Genomic DNA, 19401 nt, shown 5'->3' on the forward strand with positions numbered 1-19401 from the left:
CTTTAGCTAGTTTGGGTCACCTGTCCTGTCTATGTCCCCTCCCAACTCCTTGTGCACCCCCAGCCATCCCGCTGGCAGGGCAGTGCGAGAAGCAGAAAAGGCCTTGGCCCTGCGTAAACACTGATCAACAATAGGTCCATAGAACAAAAACATCTCTATATTATCAATGCTGTCTCCAGCAGAAATCCAAAACATATCCCCACACTAGCTACTATGAAGAAAAATCAATCCTCTCAGCTGAAACCAGGACACCCACCATTTGTCATGGACTGATCCAGACTGCACTGGAACAGGGTGAAGCTCTGGAGCACCTGCAATACATTGATGACATCATCATATGGGGCAACTCAGCAGAGGAAGTTTCTGAGAAAAGGAAGAAAATAATCCAAATCCTGCTGCAGGCTGGCTTTGCCATAAAGCGAAGTAAGGTGAAGGGGCCTGCGCAGGAAATCCAATTTTTAGGAATAAGGTGGCATGATGGGCGGCGTCAAATCCCTATGGATATTATCAACAAAATAGCAGCCATGTCCCCACCGACCAACAAAAAGGAGACACAGGCCTTCTTAGGTGTTGTGGGTTTCTGGCGAATGCACATTCCGAATTACAGTCTGATAGCCCGCTCTACCATGTAACCCAGAAGAAGAATGATTTCAAATGGGGCCCTGAGCAACGACAAGCTTTCGAACAAATTAAACAAGAAATAGTTCATGCCGTAGCTCTTGGGCCAGTCCGGGCAGGACCAGATGTGAAAAATGTGCTCTACACCACAGCTGGGGAGAATGGCCCTACCTGGAGACTCTGGCAGAAAGCAGCAGGGGAGACTTGAGGTCGACCCCTGGGGTTTTGGAGTCGGGGATACAGAGGATCCGAGGCCCTCTACACTCCAATGGAAAAGGAGATATTGGCAGCCTATGAAGGGGCTCGATCTGCTTCAGAGGTGATTGGTAGTGAAGCACAGCTCCTCTTGGCACCCCGACTGCCAGTGCTGGGTTGGATGTTCAAAGAGAGGGCCCCCTCTACACACCGTGTAACTGATGCTACGTGGAGTAAGTGGGTCACACTAATTACACAGCGGGCTCGAATAGGAAACCTGAATCCCCCCAGGAATTCTGGAAGTGATGATTGACTGGCCAGAAGGCAAAGATTTTGGAGTATTGCTAGAAGAGGAGGTGACACGTGCTGAAGAGACCTCATCGTATAATAAACTAACAGAAGATGAGAAGCCATATGCCCTCTTCACTGATGGGTCCTGTCGCATTGTGGGAAAGCATCGGAGGTGGAAGGCCGCTGTATGGAGTCCTACACGACGAGTCGCAGCAGCTGCTGAAACAGAAGGTGAATCGAGCCAGTTTGCAGAGCTGAAAGCCATCCACCTGGCTTTAGACATTGCTGAAAGAGAAAAGTGGCCAACGCTGTACCTCTATACTAGCTCATGGATGGTGGGAAATGCCCTGTGGGGGTGGTTACAGCAGTGGAAGCGGAGCAACTGGCAGCGTAGAGGGAAACCCATCTGGGCTGCCCCACTGTGGCAAGATATTGCTGCCCGGCTAGAGAAGCTAGGTAAAGGTATGTCATGTAGATGCCCACGTACCCAATAGTCTGGCCACTGAGGAACATCAGAACAAGCAGCAGGTGGATCAGGCTGCCAAGATTCAAGTGGCTCAGGTGGATTTGGACTGGCAGCCTAAGGGTGAATTATTTATAGCTCATTGGGCCCATGACACCTCAGGTCATCAAGGAAGAGATGCGACACATAGATGGGCCCGTGATCGAGGGGTGGATTTGAGCATGGACGCCATCTCACAGGTCATCCATCAATGTGAAACATGCGCTGCAATCAAGCAAGCCAAGCGGGTAAAGCCTCTGTGGTATGGAGGACGATGGCTGAAATATAAATATGGGGAAGCATGGCAAATCGACTACATCACGCTCCCACAAAGCCGCCAAGGCAAGCGTTATGTTCTTACAATGGTGGAAGCAACCACCGGATGGCTGGAAACATACCCTGTGCCCCATGCCACTGCCCGGAACACTATCCTGGGCCTTGAAAAGCAAGTCCTGTGGCGACATGGAACCCCAGAAAGAACTGAGTCAGACAATGGGACTCATTTCCGGAACAACCTCATAGACACCTGGGCCAAAGAGCATGGCATTGAGTGAGTGTATCACATCCCCTATCATGCACCAGCCTCTGGGAAAATCGAACAATACAATGGACTGCTAAAGCCTACCCTGAGAGCAATGGGTGGTGGGACCCTCAAACACTGGGACACACATTTAGCAAAGGCCACCTGGTTAGTTAACACTCGGGGATCTGCCAGTCAAGGTGGCCCTGCCCAGTCAAAACTTCCACGCCCAGTAGAAGGGGATAAAGTTCCTGTAGTGCGCATGAAAAATATGTTGGGTAAAACAGTCTGGGTTATCCCTGCTTCAGGCAAAGGCAAGCCCATCTGTGGGATTGCTTTTGCTCAGGGACCAGGGTGCACTTGGTGGGTGATGAGAAAGGATGGGGAAGTCCAGTGTGTACCCCAAGGGGATTTGATTTTGGGTGAAAATAGCCAATAAATTAAATTGCATGATGTTAATAGCGATATACTGTATCAATGGTATGACCATAAAGAATCACCCAAAACTAATGAAGGATGGACTTTGAAACTGAACAAAGTGCCACGATGATGGAACTAGAACTGACTTCAACTGGTGCCCAGAAACTTTATCAAAAAATCACATCTTTGACATCCAGACTGTGAGCATGGACCATACCAGATACACCGGCTGTGAAAACTCCGGATGCAGCGTGCAACAATCCAGCAGCACGCACCATTGCTCCTGCCCTGAGAGACTGTAATGACAGATGGAACCCAAAACCATGGACTAAATGAACTCGACAGACATTTTAGAGGGATGGCCCATAGAGTAAGGGAATGATATCTGTCAAATAATCTGGGCATGACGTAGATGGTATAGAATAAGGGGTGGATAATGTCCTGGTTCTGGCTAGGATAGAGTTAATTTCACAAGGAGCCAGGACAGGTGAGCCAAGCTGGCCAGGGGCTATTCCATACCATGTGACATCATGCTCACCATAAAAAGGGGCTAGTTGGGGAGGGGCGGATTTGGCGCAAGTTCGGTATGGCTCCGGGACAGTCTGAGCATCGGGTCGGTCAGTCGGTCCATCCTTGGATCGGTAAATTGCTTTCTGTTATCACCCATTGTGAATATCTGTTATCAGTACTGTTGTTGATTGTTTCCCTCTCCCTTGCTGTCCCAGTAAACTGTCCTTATCCCAACCCTCGAGGCTTTGCCTTTGTCTTTCCCGTTCTCCTCCCCATCCTGCTGGGGGCGGGGTGAGCAAGCAGTGTGTGGTGCTCAGCTGCTGGCTGGGGCTAAACCATGTCATCAGGGGAGGTTTAGACTGCATATTAGGAAAAATTTCTTCACCGAAAACCCTTCAGCCATTGGAACAGGCTGCCCAGGGAAGTGGTTGAGTCATCATCCCTGGAGGTATTTAAAACATGCATAGATGTGGTTCTTAGGGACATAGTTTAGTGGTGGACTTGGTAGTGTTAGGTTAATGGACTCAATGATCTTAAGGGTCTTTTCCAACCTAAATGATTCAATGATTCTGTGATAAGCAGTTGGCATGATTTTAGGAATGAAAAAAAATGCTGAGTCATAGAATAAGGCTTTTTACAAGAAATAGAACTGGGACAATGGCAAACAAAATGATACTTAAGGTTGTAATAATTAACATAGCCATCCCAGATTTAAAAACAAAGAATGGATTCCAAATGAAGTGAAAGCAGCTATAGAAAATGCAAATTTGAGTATTAAATATTTAATAAATAAGCCAGAAGAGGCCTCTTGTTTTTCTAAGATTATTTTACTCTTTAAAGACTGTATGTTTTCTGTTGGTATTGAATCAACTATGTGAGAATTTAAAAATCAACATGTCAGTAAACATGGAGGTCAAACTGAGTTGAGAAGGAACACTCAGTAGTGTAATAATATGCAGAGTCGAAGATAAACATCAAGTTTTCAGTTAAGAGACCTGGTAATATGGCCAATCAAGGGCACTGCACAGTAAATATGCTATTTTAGTACCTTGAACTTTTTTTAGCTTACTCTATCCTTGGAGGAATTCCTGAGTTTTTTTTCTTGCATGCTCTAAAGTAAAATTGTCTTTCATGACAGCTGAAATGGAAACCAATTATCTAGCAATTCCAAGAAAACAAAGGGTATACAGATATTAAGATGCCTATCTTAAGCTCCTCAAACCTGCAAGACTTGAAACATAATGCTTTTTGGCATGATGCAAGACCTTCCTTTCAAGTTAGATGGCAAAATACATCCCACTTCTAATTCCCACGCTGGTCCAGTTGATAGTCAAATGTCTTAGCTCCTTCAGAAACCCTACATAAGTATTTGGCAGTGGTAGAGGTAGTCAATTATGAAAAACTACTTGATCATGTACTTAGATAATCATAAACTTGCTTGAGCAGTATAAATCCAGTTTATAGTAGTTGTGAGTAGTATGTGGGTACTGGCTTACAATAACAAAAGTCAAATGTTAACAGAAGTCCCAGAGCAGTGATCTCTGACACTTTAAGTTAAATGAATACTAGAGGGACTGAGCAGCATTGCACCCTTTTACATCCCTAACTAATAACTGAGGATGCTGGGGGAGTAGAAAGGAAATGACTTGTGAGCTGTCCTTGCCATAGCCTGTTCTGCTGTTGTTGAAGACAGAGTCCTGGATTAGATGGACTGTTTGGTCTGACCATAGGGCACTTTTGCTCATTGGGGGGAGGGGAAGGGAGGGTACTGTTTCTTTCATCTTCCTTTGTTGTCCTATGTACCTGAAGAAACCTTTGTTATTTTTCACACACCCCCAGCCAAGTTCAGTTTCAGCTACGTCTTGGCTTTCCTGATCCCCTCCCTGCACTCCCAGGTCATATCCCTATAATCTCTGCAGGATGTGTATCCCTGCCTCCAATGTCTATGCATTTTGGTTTTGTGTTTTAGTTTGGCTAAGAGGTCTTGAGGTTGCCAAGCTGGCCTCCTGCCTCCCCTACCCAACTTCTTGCATGTCAGGATTGAGAGATCTTGCGCCCTAAGAAAAAACATAGAATCATAGAATGGTTTGGGTTGGAAGGCACCTTTAAAGATCATTTAGTCCAACTCTCCTGCAACGAGCAGGGACATCTTCAACTAGATCAGATTGCTCAGAGTGCCATCCAACCTGACCTTGAACGTTTCCAGGGATGGCGCATCTACTACCTCTCTGGGCAACCTATTCCAGTGTTTCACCACTCTCATCGGAAAAAATTTATTCCTTATATCTAGTCTCAATCTATCCTCTTTTAGTTTAAAACCATTACCCCTTGTCCTATCCCTACAGGGCCTACTAAAAAGTCTGTCCTCATCTTTCTTATAAGCCCCCTTTAAGTATTGAAAGGCCTCAATAAGGTCTGCCCAGAGCCTTCTCTTCTCCAGGCTGAACAACCCCAACTATCTCAGCCTGTCCTCATAGGAGAGGTGCTCCAGCCCTCTGATCATTTTCGTGGCCTCCTCTGGACCCGCTCCAACAGGTCCATGTCTTTCCTGTACTGATTATCTCTACTACTTATCACTTACAAATCAATTAACACTTTAAAAATGTTCAATACAGGCATAGTTTATTATTGCTTAGAAGCTCTGTGGGATTAACTGCAAAAGTATAAGCCATATAAATCAGTATTTAAAATATATATTACATGTTTATTATGGGTGCACATTTTTTAAAAAAATTATATTTTATGAAAAATCAGAAGTATTTACAAATTTTGTAAGATAAACTTGTATGCTCTAATTTACAGTCTGCTGTAGTAACAATCCATAAAAATTCAGATCCTTTAGAGTTGTGTTTACAAATTAATTTTCTTAGGAGGCAGCTACAAAGGATAGTGTTGTATACACAAGCAAGAACCAGCTTGCTACATATGGTTTTCTTATAAGACAAGCACATGTACTTTTTACATTGTTTTTTAATTTCTTTACAAAAAGTCTCTATAAACTTGTATGGCTTCAAAATTGTAACCTGCACCCATAGCAAATGTATGTATAATCACCTAGTTTAAAAGTGCTGAAACATAACTACTTAATTTAACTAAGAAATGAAAGTAATACTTGATTAAAAACAGCAATGCAGTTTTGGGTTTTCGTTAATAAAATATTTCATGTTAAACACAGTTTGATTGCAAAGCAGATTACAATTAAGATTCCAGTAAAAAGACTACCATTTTATATGAGTTAGAAATTTACCATTCAATAAGATTAGCAAGTTAAGAGCCAAATATACTCTTCCAATCAAATCTATAGTACAGTATGTGCTTAGTGGTAACAATGGAACTCTCATCTGCAAAAGTGTGTAGTATACATTAGAATTTATGTAGCCTCTAAAAAGCTTATTTTATTGTAAAGCTTCAGCAGTTCAATTCATTACTGGTTTTGCATGAATTAGTTCAAGCAAGTTTTATTGTTTTAATAGAGAATTTGAAATAGATACTGGTATTCAAAATGGTCATATAAAATTTCCACTTGTAGGTTATTGAATTATTTTGCCCCAATACTTTTGATTTCAGCATTGTAAAAACACTTGATAATACAAATACATTAAAAAAATTCTAAATTAGTGACTTGCTTTAAAAAATGCTACTAATGTGTCACTTCCCTGTGCTAAGGCTGAGGCAAGCAGATTAGATGACGATACAAATATTAAAATTTGTGGTTTTAGATAAAATTTAAACTAATAGAAGTGGCAGTATTTGCCATTCTGCTGCTATAAAATACCCTTCTAAAATGCTATTCTTCCCAAAGTACTATGTTTATATTCACATCACACAATCCTCAAAGCACTTAAATTCCAAAGACTTGCAGTCAAAGTGAAAGGAAATGTTGTTTGCTTTTATCATCTTCTCTGATTTTTCAGGGTTTTCATCTTTGGTGACATTAAAGTTACTATCTCAATGTTTCAAAGTCCTGTATGATGCATCTCCCTTTACTATAGCTGCATTTATTGCAGTTACCCCATGAGGAAGTAATCTCCAGTTTTGCAAATGTGCCTTCTAAATCCCAGTCAAAGGAATTTTTATAAAGTAGTATGTATTATACAAACACCATGCTTTCTTGATAAAGAGCCAAACTTTGAAAAAGGAATTGAGGCATGTGAATAACAAAGTGGATAGACAGATTGTTTTTTAAAGGCACAAATGTTATGCAATTCATATAAAAATAAATTAAATCTACAGCATTGATTCAAACAATCACAACACCCATAAAATTTACTAACTGCAGAAGTAAATCTCTTCTGTCTTTTGCAATTTTGTAATACATTGCACTTAGGAAAAAAACCCCTATAAAAACCAACTTACATGTTAATAATATATGATACACAGCCATCAAGTTACATTTTTTTTATACATCTCTAACTCAGCTGGTTCTATGGCATGAGTGGATGGAAGAACTATGTGAGACTTTGCCTCTGTTTTCTTTAAAAAATTGTAATTAAAGAATCTGAAAAATTAATATTACTTATGGAAAGTTCAAATATTTATTTCTTGCTTTCCTACATTTTTAGGTTTAATGTTTACAATATAACATACAATTTCATACTTTTGTTGCAACTATTGATTATTATTTTGACTTCATCTATATAAATTCACTAAAATTTCAACAATTTTTTCCAAATATTGCAGATGATCATTTACAGTGTTGAAGTTAACTTCAGTGCTATTATAAAGTAATAAAAAGTTTTCAAAATGACTTTTAAAAGTGCATTTTCTGTTCTGTAGTTCAGTCTCAAAGTAGGTCAGCATTTTTTAAAAATTAATGTATGTTAAAATAGTGTTTGGAAAGTAGAGAGGGCAGAATGAGCTTCTTGCACTTCCTTGATCTAATGACTTCCACAGGTTCATCAGCAGTCTGCCATATATTGTCCTGAAAAATAAAGGTAGGTTTTTTGCAGTCAGTAGATAAAACAGATTTTGTCAGTATTTTCCTGGGAGCAGTTTGACTAACTATGGAAAACCAAATAAAGTGAAACAGTTTTCAGACATGTTTTTGAGGAAAAGTAATTAGTTATGCATCACTTATTTAACAGTTTCATATTTTATAATTTAGCACTATAGAATATATCATTTTAATTTCAGTATATAAGCATGTCGGTGTCTTACCAGTGGCGAATCTCTTCTTAAGGAGGGAAAGTCGATAGCCAGTGCCTACTAGCTCTACATCTACTCCTGAAAGGGTGCTTCCTTCACTAATGAATAGCACTGCAAGTGTTGCTGGTTTACTAGGTCCTTCTGAAAGTTCAAATTTTGCCCTGAGGGATCCAGAACCTATAAAAATAACAAAACTGAAAGGCTGTTTGGCTGGTTGTTTTGCAAGACCAAGATGATCTCCCAAAATTTTTAGTAGTAAGGAGGTAAGGAGCAGAACTAACATGGTGATCTTTAAGACCTATTCCTAGTGGCAATCCTATATAAATTTTCAGAAGAGATGAGAGTACAACTCTCTTTTTTCCAATACTCTAAGACAGTGACTAGTGAATGATTTAGAGAGAAGCAATACACATTTCTGCAAGATTATATTCATAGAATAATGTGTATATCAGACAGCCTAGTAATCTCTTATTACATTAAATACCTGATTGTTCCCTATAATCATCATTTATGCTTGCTGGTCTATCTTGTATGTAGTACTTTTCATTAGCAGATTTGACAGTACATCAGAATATTTAAATGTTGTCACGATCTGTCTGGATGAATATACATGAATAAAACCATTGGAAGAAATGCAGCTGAACAGTAGTGTACTCAGAGGAAATAAATTCTTATTTTTCTAATAAAGACAAAGTCTGATTAAATACATTTCCCCAAAAACTTCATTTGATTTTGCATAGACAGTTCACTTCAGTGCCATTATAAAGTAGTAATAGCTCAAAATTATTTTAAGTACACCTTCATAGTCAAAGGCATTTAAAAAACCCCCAACATTATTGCTGGTGTTTTTTTCTAGTTCTTAAACAAGTCTTTTCCTCTTGCAAAATATGCTGGGGGAAAAAAGAGATTTAAATAATTAATTAATAGAATACTGAAAGTCAAGTATTTTTACTTTCTCTTAAACACTGAATTGTGACTACTAAGAGTTTATACACAAAGAAAAGGGGAAGAAAGATGGTGTGAGAAGAGAATATAGCAGAAGCAGTAGGATATGTGCAAGTCTACTGAACACACACAAGACATGATCTGCATCACTGGCAGCCCATTTTATGCTGCTCTGCAGGTGTGCAGTAGCTGTTTATCGGGATGCATTCGTGTTTTAGTATGATTTTTTTCTTTTAAAAGAAGCTCTGCAGTTTGGTAAAGGAAAAAAAAAAAGTATCTTTGGTCATAGGCTTGCCAAGCTGGTGAAGAGGGCTTTAAACTAAAGTTGCAGGGACAGAGGAACCTCAATCCATCCCACTCCTACCAGTTTGATGCCAGTGCCAGCAAGAGATGCCCAGAGCCTGGAGAAGGATCACAGGTCAGAAGAACACCTGAAGTGCAGCACAAAGGAATTCCAGCCAGTAAGTCAGCTTCATCAGGAGTCCAACTTAAATGCCTCTGTGCAAACACACGTAGCATGGGGAATAAACAAGAGGACTTGGAGACGTGCACACGCCTGCAGGGCTATGATCTTATTGGCATCATGGAGATGTGGTGGGATGGCTCCTATGACTGGAGTGTCAGGATGGAAGGATACAGGCTTTTCAGGAAGGACAGGCAGGGCAGACGAGGAGGGGGTGTTGCCCTCTAGGTCAATGACCAGCTGGAGTGCATGGAGCTCCACCTGGGGATGGATGAGGAGCTGACTTAGAGCCTATGGGTCAGGATTAAAGGGAGGGCAGAGGACATTATAGTGGGGGTCTGCTACAGGCCACCTGACCAGGGAGACTGAGCGAATGAGGATAGACAGATAGGAGCAGCCTCATGCTCACAAGCCCTGGTCCTCATGGGGGACTTAAAACACCCCAATATCTGTTGGAGGGACAATACAGCAGGGCACAAGCAATCCAGGAGGTTCCTGGAATGCGTCGATGATAACTTCCCTCTCTTGGTAGAGTACCATGGGACAAAGCCCTGGAGGGAAGAGGGGCCCAAGACAGCTGGCTAATATTCAAGGGTCACCTCCTCCAAGCTCAGGAGCGGTGCATCCCAACAAAGAGGAAGCCAAGCCAAAACACCAAGAGGCCCCCATGGATGAACAAGGAGCTCCTGGGCAAAGTCAAATGAAAAAAGGAAGCCTACAGAGGGTGGAAGCAAGGGCAGGTATCCTGGGAGGAATACAGAGAAACTGTCCGAGCAGCCAGGGATCAGGTTAGGAAAGCCAAAGCCTTTATAGAATTAAATCTGGCCAGGGATCAGGTTAGGAAAGCCAAAGCCTTTATAGAATTAAATCTGGCCAGGGATGCCAAGGACAACAAGACAAGCTTCTATAGTTATGTCAGTGATAAAAGGAAGACGAGGGAAAATGTGGGTCCCCTCCAGAATGAAACAGGAGACCTGGTTAACCAGGACAAGGAGAAGGCTGAGGTACTCAACGACTTCTTTCCCTCAGTCTTCACTGGCAAGTGCTTGAGCCACACTGCCCAGGTCACAGAAGGCAAAGGCAGGGACTGGGACAATGAAGAACTGCCCACTGTAGGAGAAGATCAGGTTCGAGAATATCTAAGGAACCTGAAGGTGCACAAGGCCATGGGACCTGATGAGATGCATCTGTGGGGCTTGAGGGAACTGGTGGATGAAGTGGCCGGGCCACTCTCCATCATCTTTGAGAAGTCCTGGCAGTCTGGTGAAGTTCCCACTGACAGGAAAAGGGGAAACATAACCCCCATTTTTAAAAAGGGAAAAAAGGAAGACCCAGGGAACTACAGGCCGGTCAGTCTCACCTCCGTGCCTGACAAGATCATGGAGCAGACCCTCCTGGAGACTATGCTCAGGCACAGGGAAAATAAGGAGGTGATTGGTGACAGCCAACAGGGCTTCACTAAGGGCAAATCATGCCTGACAAATTTGGTGGCCTTCTATGATGGGGTTACAGTGTTGGTGGATAAGGGAAGAGTGACTGACGTCATCTCCCTGGACTTGTGCAAGGCATTTGACACTGTCCTGCATGACGTCCTTGTCTCTAAATTGGAGAGACATGGATTTGACAGGTGGACCACACGGTGGATAAGAAGTTGGCTGGATGGTCGCACTCAAAGAGTCACGGTCAACGTCTTGATGTCCAAGTGGAGAACAGTGACAAGTGGCGTTCCTCAGGAGTCGGTACTGGGACTGGCACTGTTCAACATCTTTGTCAGTGACATGGACAGTGGGATTGAGTGCACCCTCAGCAAGGTTGCTGACGACACCAAGCTGTGTGGTGTGGTCGACACGCTGGAGGGAAGGGATGCCGTCCAGAGGGACCTTGACAGGCTTGAGAGGTGAGCCCGTGCAAACCGCATGAAGTTCAACAAGGCCAAGTGCAAGGTCCTGCACATGGGTTGGGGCAATACCAAGCACAAATACACGCTGGGAGGTGAATGGATTGAGAGAAGCCCTGAGGAGAGGACCTAGGGATGTTGGTGGACAAGAAGCTCAACATGAGCTGGCAATGCGCACTTGCGGCCCAGAAAGCCAATGGTATGCTAGGCTGCATCAAAAGAAGCGTGACCAGCAGATCGAGGGAGGTGATTTTTCCCCTCTATTCTGCTCTTGTGAGACCCCACCTGGAGTCCTGTGTTCAGCTCTTGGGTCCCCAGTACAAGAAAGACGTGGACTATTTGGAGTGAATCCAGAGGAGGGCCACAAAGTTGATCAGAGGACTGGAGAACTCCTATGAGGACAGGCTGAGAGAGGTGGGGTTGTTCAGCCTGGAGAAGAGAAGGCTCTGGGGAGACCTTATAGCAGCCTTCCAGTATCTAAAGGGGCCTACAAGAAAGCTGGAGAGGGACTGTTTATGAGGGTATATAATGACAGGACAAGGGTTAATAAGCTGAATGAGGGTAGATTTAGATTAGATATTAGGAAGAAATTCTTCCCTGTGAGGATGGTGAGGCACTGGAACAGGTTGCCCAGAGAAGCTGTAGATGCCCCCTCCCTGAAAGTGTTTAAGGTCAGATTGGATGGGTCTTTGGGAACACGGTGTAGTGGAGGGTGTCCCTGCCTGCAGCAGGGGGTTTGGACTAGATGATCTTTGAGGTCCCTTCCAACCCAAACCATTCTATGATTCTATGAAAAAAAGAGAAGGCTATCCCTACATAATCATAATGGAAGACAGATGGCAAAGAACTGTGAGGTCAGTGAACAATAAAGTACACCAGACTACAGCAATAACCTCTATCAGATCAAATTATCTCTTATTTTGTTTGAATGACTACCACAGCTTTGCAGCCTTTGCTGCAATAGAAGTTGTTTTCCCTTCCCAGGTTTGTGGTTCCTATATGAAATCAGTCATATTTACAAGCAAATTTGTGCTTTCATAATTCCCTTCACTAAATTCTTGAGGGCCAAAGGCCTTTCCATTACACTGCAAGTCCATTTCACCACAGAGACTTTGTGGATGAGCTACCTGCCATTGGCTCCTGTTTTTCTGCTTCAGAAAAACATCGAATCTGCAAAGGCTGCAAGGGTTGTGATATCAGCTGGACCTCAGCGAAAGGCAGCTGGACAGAGGACAACTATTAGTACCTTAGAAAATGCTATATAAATTACCACTCTGAGCAGATGTGCATAGATTTACTTTTTTTTTTCTTGGAGTCGTATATGGTCAAAAGAAAAACCCTCAGAATGTTGGTCAAGAATCATCTATAGTTGAACATATCTCAGCACAGGACTTTTGGATTTCCCCCCTCCCAGTTCTTCCACTTACCTCTTTCTACTTTATCTCAATTGTCAGTGTGTGAAAAAAAGAACACAGACATCGAACACATTTTCCTTTGAATAACTGCTCATTTCCAAATAGCACTGATGTAATAATTTCCTTGCCCAGCCTAAACTCTGTTTTAGTGGTAGCAGCTGCTTTCAAGGGGCTTCACGATTTTTCTTTTTATAATTAGTTAATATGTTTACATCTCACTGTTAATGGAATCTCTCAGGAGGAATTTCACTGAGAAGAAGGTGAAGTGATAAACAGGATACAGCAAGTGTAAACAGGCATGAGGACATAGAGACTAAAATGCCTTTTTGAGGCCTTTTTACTGTTATCATTTTTCTGTACAGGAAAACAAAACATAAGAGTTCAACTCGCCTCCATTCTCAGACTTCTCTGAAATGCTAGATATTTTCCAATAAGCTTTCATCTGGTCTGCATTCCTGTAAGAGAATGGTAGGTTAGTTATAAGCACCAATTTTTAGAATATTATTTCCCTAGATTTACACTGATACTTTACAGACCATGCACCTATAACCTACATCTCTCAATGGAGGTTTATAAAAATATTTGATCATTTTAAGGTGAGTTTGTGAAAAACTATGTAAAGCAAACAGGAAAACAGAAGGGTGTGTCTGCATTGTCTCTGAGCTTGCAGCAGAGCTCAGACGTACATACTACCTTTTTATACAGTTAACACTGTCCTATGCCCAGGTTATGGCTCCACTTTAACAACTCAAAAACCCTCTGTGGTCTCAAATGGTAAGGAAAGGCCAAACATGCTGGAAGCAGTTTGAAAGCTGGGTCTTTATGCTTCATGACGATGGTATGTATGAGGGGGAGCGATACTGATTGCTCTCCCCTATGTGAGACTCCTGGCTGTATGAATTTTATTCCATTTCCATTCTAGTAAAACTAGTTGGCAGAAGCGACTCAGGGTTTATGCTAACTTCTGATGCTGTAAAGGGGCAGAAAAGGGCACCAAGCATCATAGTCTCTAAGTTGACAGGGCATTTTAAGTCTTCAAGCACTTTGCAGCTGTTCCATCAAAGGAAAATCAATAACTTAAAGCTGTGAGCAGCATGAAGTACTGATAGGTTTGAAACACTACATTGGTGTACCAAGAGTGAAATGCTCACACAAGTAGCATAGATGGCGGTGGTTACTTGCAGGAGGTTGAATTATGAAACATTTATTCTTAAAAAAAACCCCAAACCCCACCACCCAACCCACTAGACCAAACATAGCAGGAGACACATACTAGAGCTGCCTGGGACATGACTGTATTTTTTGTCAGCTTTCAAGGCTCAAAATTCTGTTCCTGGGTAGTTGCCTAGGTGAAAGAGAATACCTGGGCTCAAGTCTCTTTGATGAATCCACAATGAAACTGTCACTAAATTTTGAGTCTTCCTAGCTTACACTAGGTGTTCTGGGTGGGCATTCCTGCTCTCACGCAGGTTTCATTACTGAGGGGTTTGTGGAAGAAGCCTGAGCAAGGAGGGGGGAAACTGACTTCATCAAAAGTTCTAATCAAGTTGTGCAGGCAGGATACTGAACCTGCCCTTGCTCAGAATAAACTTAAGGTGATTTGGTTAAAAGTATTAATCCCTTGAAATACCAAGTGAAGAAAGATTCAGTCTTGCCAGGATTTTTTTCCACTTCAGTGCTAGCTTTGGCTGGGATAGAGTTAATTTTCTTCATAGTAGCTAGTACAGGGCTATGATTTGGATTTGTGATGAAAACAGTGTTGATAATACAGGGATGTTTTAGCTATTGCTGAGCAGTGCTTACACAGAGTCAGGACCTTTTCTGCTTCTCACACTGCCCTGCCAGCGAGTAGGCTGGGGGTGGACAAGAAGTTGGGAGGGGACACAGACAGGACAGCTGACCCCAACTGACCAAAGGGATATTCCATACCATATGATGTCATGCTCAGCATATAAGGGGCTGGGGGAAGAGGAAGGAAGTGGGGGTAGACATGTTTGGAGTGATGGCATTTGTCTTCCCAAGTAATTGGTACGCGTGATGGAGCCCTGCTTTCCTGGACATGGCTGAACACCTGCCTGTCGATGGGAAGTGGTAAATGAATTCCTTGCTTTGCTTGTGTGTGCAGCTTTTGCTTTCCCTATTAAACTGTCTTTATCTCAACCCATGAGTTTTCTCACTTTGACTCTTCCGATTCTCTCCCCCATCGCGCCGGGGGGGGGAGTGAGTGAGCAGCTGCATGGTGCTTAGCTGCAGGCTGGGGCAAAACCACGACACTTTGTCCAATTAACACATTTAAATGTATTGCCTCCAGAAACATCAGAGCCTTTCTGATAAATACACCAGGTTTATTTTATTTCTGAACCTTGCTTTATAAGGTAAACTGATCTACAAGTAATAAGGTTAATAAAGTCTGACTTCCCTCAACTTGGTATTCTTTGCCCTCTTAACCTTCATGTTAAAAAGACCCTCTTGTCCCTCTTGGAAATAAAACAGCCCAGGAATTACATTACAGCTGGGCAAGCACCTATGTGCTACCAAACCACAGGCACAGTGACTGAATTCTGCTCACCTTTTGCTCCAGGGATATCCCGCTCTGCCTAGCCCTGCTACCCTCTGCTTGTTTTCACAAACTTGTAGAAACATAGTTATCTGAGACATGTGTCTCACTTTCAAGTGCTGCTGTAAATGATCTGCAGGCTTAGAAGGTGGTGGCAGTTAGCTGCGAGTCAGATGATAGATAATAATCAGAATAATGCTTGAACTGAGAGGCAATGCTACCTGGCTTATGAAGAGCTCCTCAGTTACTGAAGTTTGTTTTAAAACCATTTCAATTAGAAGCTAATTTTTAAGCTAGAACAATCAAGAAATCTTTTTAAGAACTGCATTTCTTCTACTCTCTCTATATAATCTATATATATGGATATATTTATACACAAACACACACATATATATATTTTAACCATTAAGATATTTTGGTTTCAAATCACATTATTAAAAATATCTATCCTGTCTATTGGTCAAAAGAATTCAAACATTGGAAATTTCAGAAAGGCTTGTATTCAGAAAGGTTTGTATTATTACACAGTTGGAATGGATGCATATAGTCTCATGTTAGTTTATGTGAATTGGCTGTACATGATCTGCTTTGGACCAGAAAATGTTCTAAACATCTGATACCATGTATTTTATCAAGAGGAAAAAAATTAGCTGTTTCTTCCAGTGACATTTTTCAGGCTGACACTAATGAATACACTGAAATGAATTTGAAATAATAAAAAGAAAAGTATTAATATTACCATTTTGCAGGTGGAAGTGATTGCATGTTTGTTACTCCTCCATCTACTGGTACCACAATCTGGACATTAGACAGCATACTAGGCACATTCATAGACTTTGGATTGTACTTATAATCCACTCTCACATCAGTAGTGCCAGCATTACATTTCCAGTAAATTGCAAGATTCAAGGGAGTGGACTGGATACCATTTGAAGATACCTGTAAAAGAATAAACCATTGAAAGCAGCTTAATTAAAATATTCCCCTTTTGGGCAGGATTAGGGAATGATGGTAACCAATATAACTCTCAATCCTGGCAAAAGACCAAAAGAACAATTGACCTCTGAGCCCTTAATCTCAAAATTCTGAAGACTGCTGTAGCCTAAAGTAATTCCTGTTCTTTTAATTTTAAATTAAAATAATTTTAAAAACGTTTAAACTCCCTCTGGCCCATGAGGCTCCTTCCTGTTCTGGCTTTCATAAGTCAAAACAGTTTTGGTTTAGTCTTGCATTCTGCCTCACACAAGAAACATGCTTGCGGCAAAATGACTTCATCCTTAGCAGTTGTGTGCCATACCAATTCAGCTGCCCAAACAACCAGCAGCAGAGAGCAATACCTGTAATCGGACAGGCAGCCAGCAAAACAGTTCTCACCTATTAAATGCATCATTTTCCTGCTGCAGGAGGGTTGGATGCTGCTGCTTCCATAGCTGAGCTTGTGCTACTGCCCTGCTGCACCTCTACCACCTTCCTAGTCTACCTGAGGAACCTTCTATGCCCTGGTGTCCCCTCCTGCCTTTCCTTGGCAGCCCAGAACCCTTTCTATCTGCCAGGGCTTCCGCATGCCACTGCCTCATTTTTCCCCAACAGTAAAGATCTTAAATAGATCTCATTGTTCCACAGTACTCATTTCTGCAATCTGAAGATATGTTCTGTTCCTTCCATCTTTCTCAGGAATTCTCTGTGTACCTAACATGCTTCTTATAGATTCAGTATGCCAAGATTTTAAACTATATTGGGAGGATGTGTAAAAGCTACAATTATATTAATAGCTGCATGATAGATTCTTTTGTATTTTGATTTAGAGACAGTTGGCTCAGATGTTCAACCATCTCAATGCAGGCCTAACAAATCCCTGTTCTCCCTTTTGAGGAGAGTCAGTCTGTCTTGAATTTTCATGAAGATTTTTTGTTGACAGCCAGAACATCTTCTCACAGATTCACAGAATGGTTGAGGTTGGAAGGGACCTCTGGAGGTCATCTGGTCCAACCACTCTGCTCAAGCAGGGCCACCTAGAGCTGGCTGCCCAAGACCATGTCCAGATGGCTTTTGAATATCTCCAAGGATGGAGACTCCACCACCTCTCTGGACAACCTGTTCCAGTGCTTGGTCACCCTTACAGTAAAAAAGTGCTTCCTGATGTTCAGAGGGAACCTCCTGTCTTTCAGTTTGTGCCCATTGCCTCTGGTTCTATCACTGGGCACTGCAGAAAAATGCCTGGCTCTATCTTCTTTGCACCCTCCCTTTCAGGTATTTATACACATGGATGAGATCCTCCCTGAGCCTTCTCTTCTCCAGGCTGAACAGACCCAGCTCTCTCAGCCTTTCCTCATAGGAGAGAGGCTCCAGTCCCTTCATCATCTTTGTGGCCCTTTGCTGGACTGTCTCCAGTAGCTCCATGTCTCTCTTGTACTGAGAAGCCCAGAACTGGACACAGTACTCCAGATGTAGCCTCACCAGTGCTGAGTAGAGGGGAAGGACCACCTTCCTTGATCTGCTGGCAATACTTTGCCTAATGCAGCCCAGGATACCATTAGCCTTCTTTGTGGCAAGGGCACATTGCTGTCTCATGTTCAACTTGGTGTCCACCAGGAGCCCCAGGGCCTTTTCTGCAAAGCTGCTTTCCAGCTGGGTGGCTCCCAGCATATATTAGTGCCTGGGGTTGTTCCTCCCCAGGTGCGGGACTTTGCACTATCCCCTTGTTGAACCACATGAGGTTCCTGTCAGCCCATTTCTCCAGCTTGTTGAGATCCCTCTGGATAGCAGCACGACTCTCTGGCCTATCAGCCACTCCTCCCAGTTTGGCATCATCAGCAAACATGATGAGGGTACACTGCCCCCTCATCCAGATCTTTAATGAAGATTGAACAGGATTGAACACAGTATTGACCCTGGGGTACACTGGCTAGTTACTGGCCTCCAACTAGACCTCATGCCTGACTATCACCCTCTGGGCCTGGCTGTTCAGCCAGTTTTCAATCCACCTCATTGTCTGCTCATCCAGCATGTACTTCATCAGCTTCTCTATGAGAATGCTATGGGAGACAGTGTCGAAAGCCTGCTTGAAGTCTAGGTAGACAATATCCACTGCTCTCCCCTCATCTACCAGGCCAGTCATTTCATCATAGAAGGTTATCAAGTTAGTCAAGCATGACTTCCCCTTGGTGAATCCATGCTGACTACTCCCAATGACTTTCTTGTCCTTCATGTGCCTGTAAATGGCTTCCAGGATGAGTTGTTCCATTATATTGTGAGAGGTGAAAACATCATGCATTCTCATATATTACAGTTGATTAGCTACAGCATCCAAAAGTTATGCAATTACAAAATCAAAAAACAATATAATTACAAACTCAAACACTCACCAAACCCCCTAAATTCAAGGAAAACTTAACTTTGTTAACAAATATCTAAAGAAGCAATGTTTGAAGCTTGCACACATGAATTGGACTGAAGTCTGAGCAAGCTGAAACAGGTCATGAATGAACAGGGAATGACATGAAGGCATAACACAAATGCACTCAGCCTGGGCAGAGCATATGCATTGGAAACAATGACATACCCAGAATTGGCCTAGATAAGGGATGACAGTTCATCTGCATGCAAGCAGGCAAAGAGCAATTCTTACAATTTCTGTATAGATATGAAATCTGTCGGAGTTCCTTAAAAAAATACAAAGGGAAAAAAGTGTTTACCCGATACTTTAAAACATCCACATTATAATAGGATGCAGATGGATTCTGCTCTGATAATTTCTTGAGGTAGACAGTTATAGCTTGCATGTTCATCCAAAACTCCTTAGTACTGGAGTCACTTTGTGACTGATCACTAAAAAGAAAAAGAAAGGTAGGAATCAGAAGGTGACATTGAGTTTTATTATTTTGGATGTCTAAAAATTAAGACTAGATATTTCTCCTTCACTA

General features: G+C 42.3%; 1 protein-coding gene and 1 long non-coding RNA gene across 11 annotated transcripts in view; one reads left to right on the plus strand and one right to left on the minus strand.

The window, feature by feature from the left end:
• LOC142599245 (uncharacterized) overlaps positions 1-19401 on the plus strand; it is an 830374-nt gene that overhangs the window by 88025 nt on the left and 722948 nt on the right. The window lies entirely within an intron of this gene.
• LOC142599160 (F-BAR domain only protein 2-like) overlaps positions 5652-19401 on the minus strand; it is a 112859-nt gene continuing 99109 nt past the window's right edge. For 8 of the 10 annotated variants that reach the window (XM_075738913.1, XM_075738911.1, XM_075738907.1 and 5 more), the window contains 5 exons: positions 19174-19306; positions 16218-16417; positions 13312-13376; positions 8214-8378; positions 5652-7977 (listed from right to left, as the gene is read on the minus strand). In XM_075738913.1, coding sequence (XP_075595028.1) covers positions 7955-7977; positions 8214-8378; positions 13312-13376; positions 16218-16417; positions 19174-19306 — 586 coding nt within the window. In that variant the 3' untranslated portion in view covers positions 5652-7954. Of the gene's footprint in view, positions 7978-8213; positions 8379-13262; positions 13377-16217; positions 16418-19172; positions 19307-19401 lie in introns of those variants that run through there. The other 2 variants (XM_075738910.1, XM_075738914.1) reach the window with 2 other exon arrangements.

The sequence above is a fragment of the Balearica regulorum genome, chromosome W, assembly GCF_011004875.1.
Source record: "Balearica regulorum gibbericeps isolate bBalReg1 chromosome W, bBalReg1.pri, whole genome shotgun sequence".
Classification (NCBI taxonomy): domain Eukaryota; kingdom Metazoa; phylum Chordata; class Aves; order Gruiformes; family Gruidae; genus Balearica; species Balearica regulorum.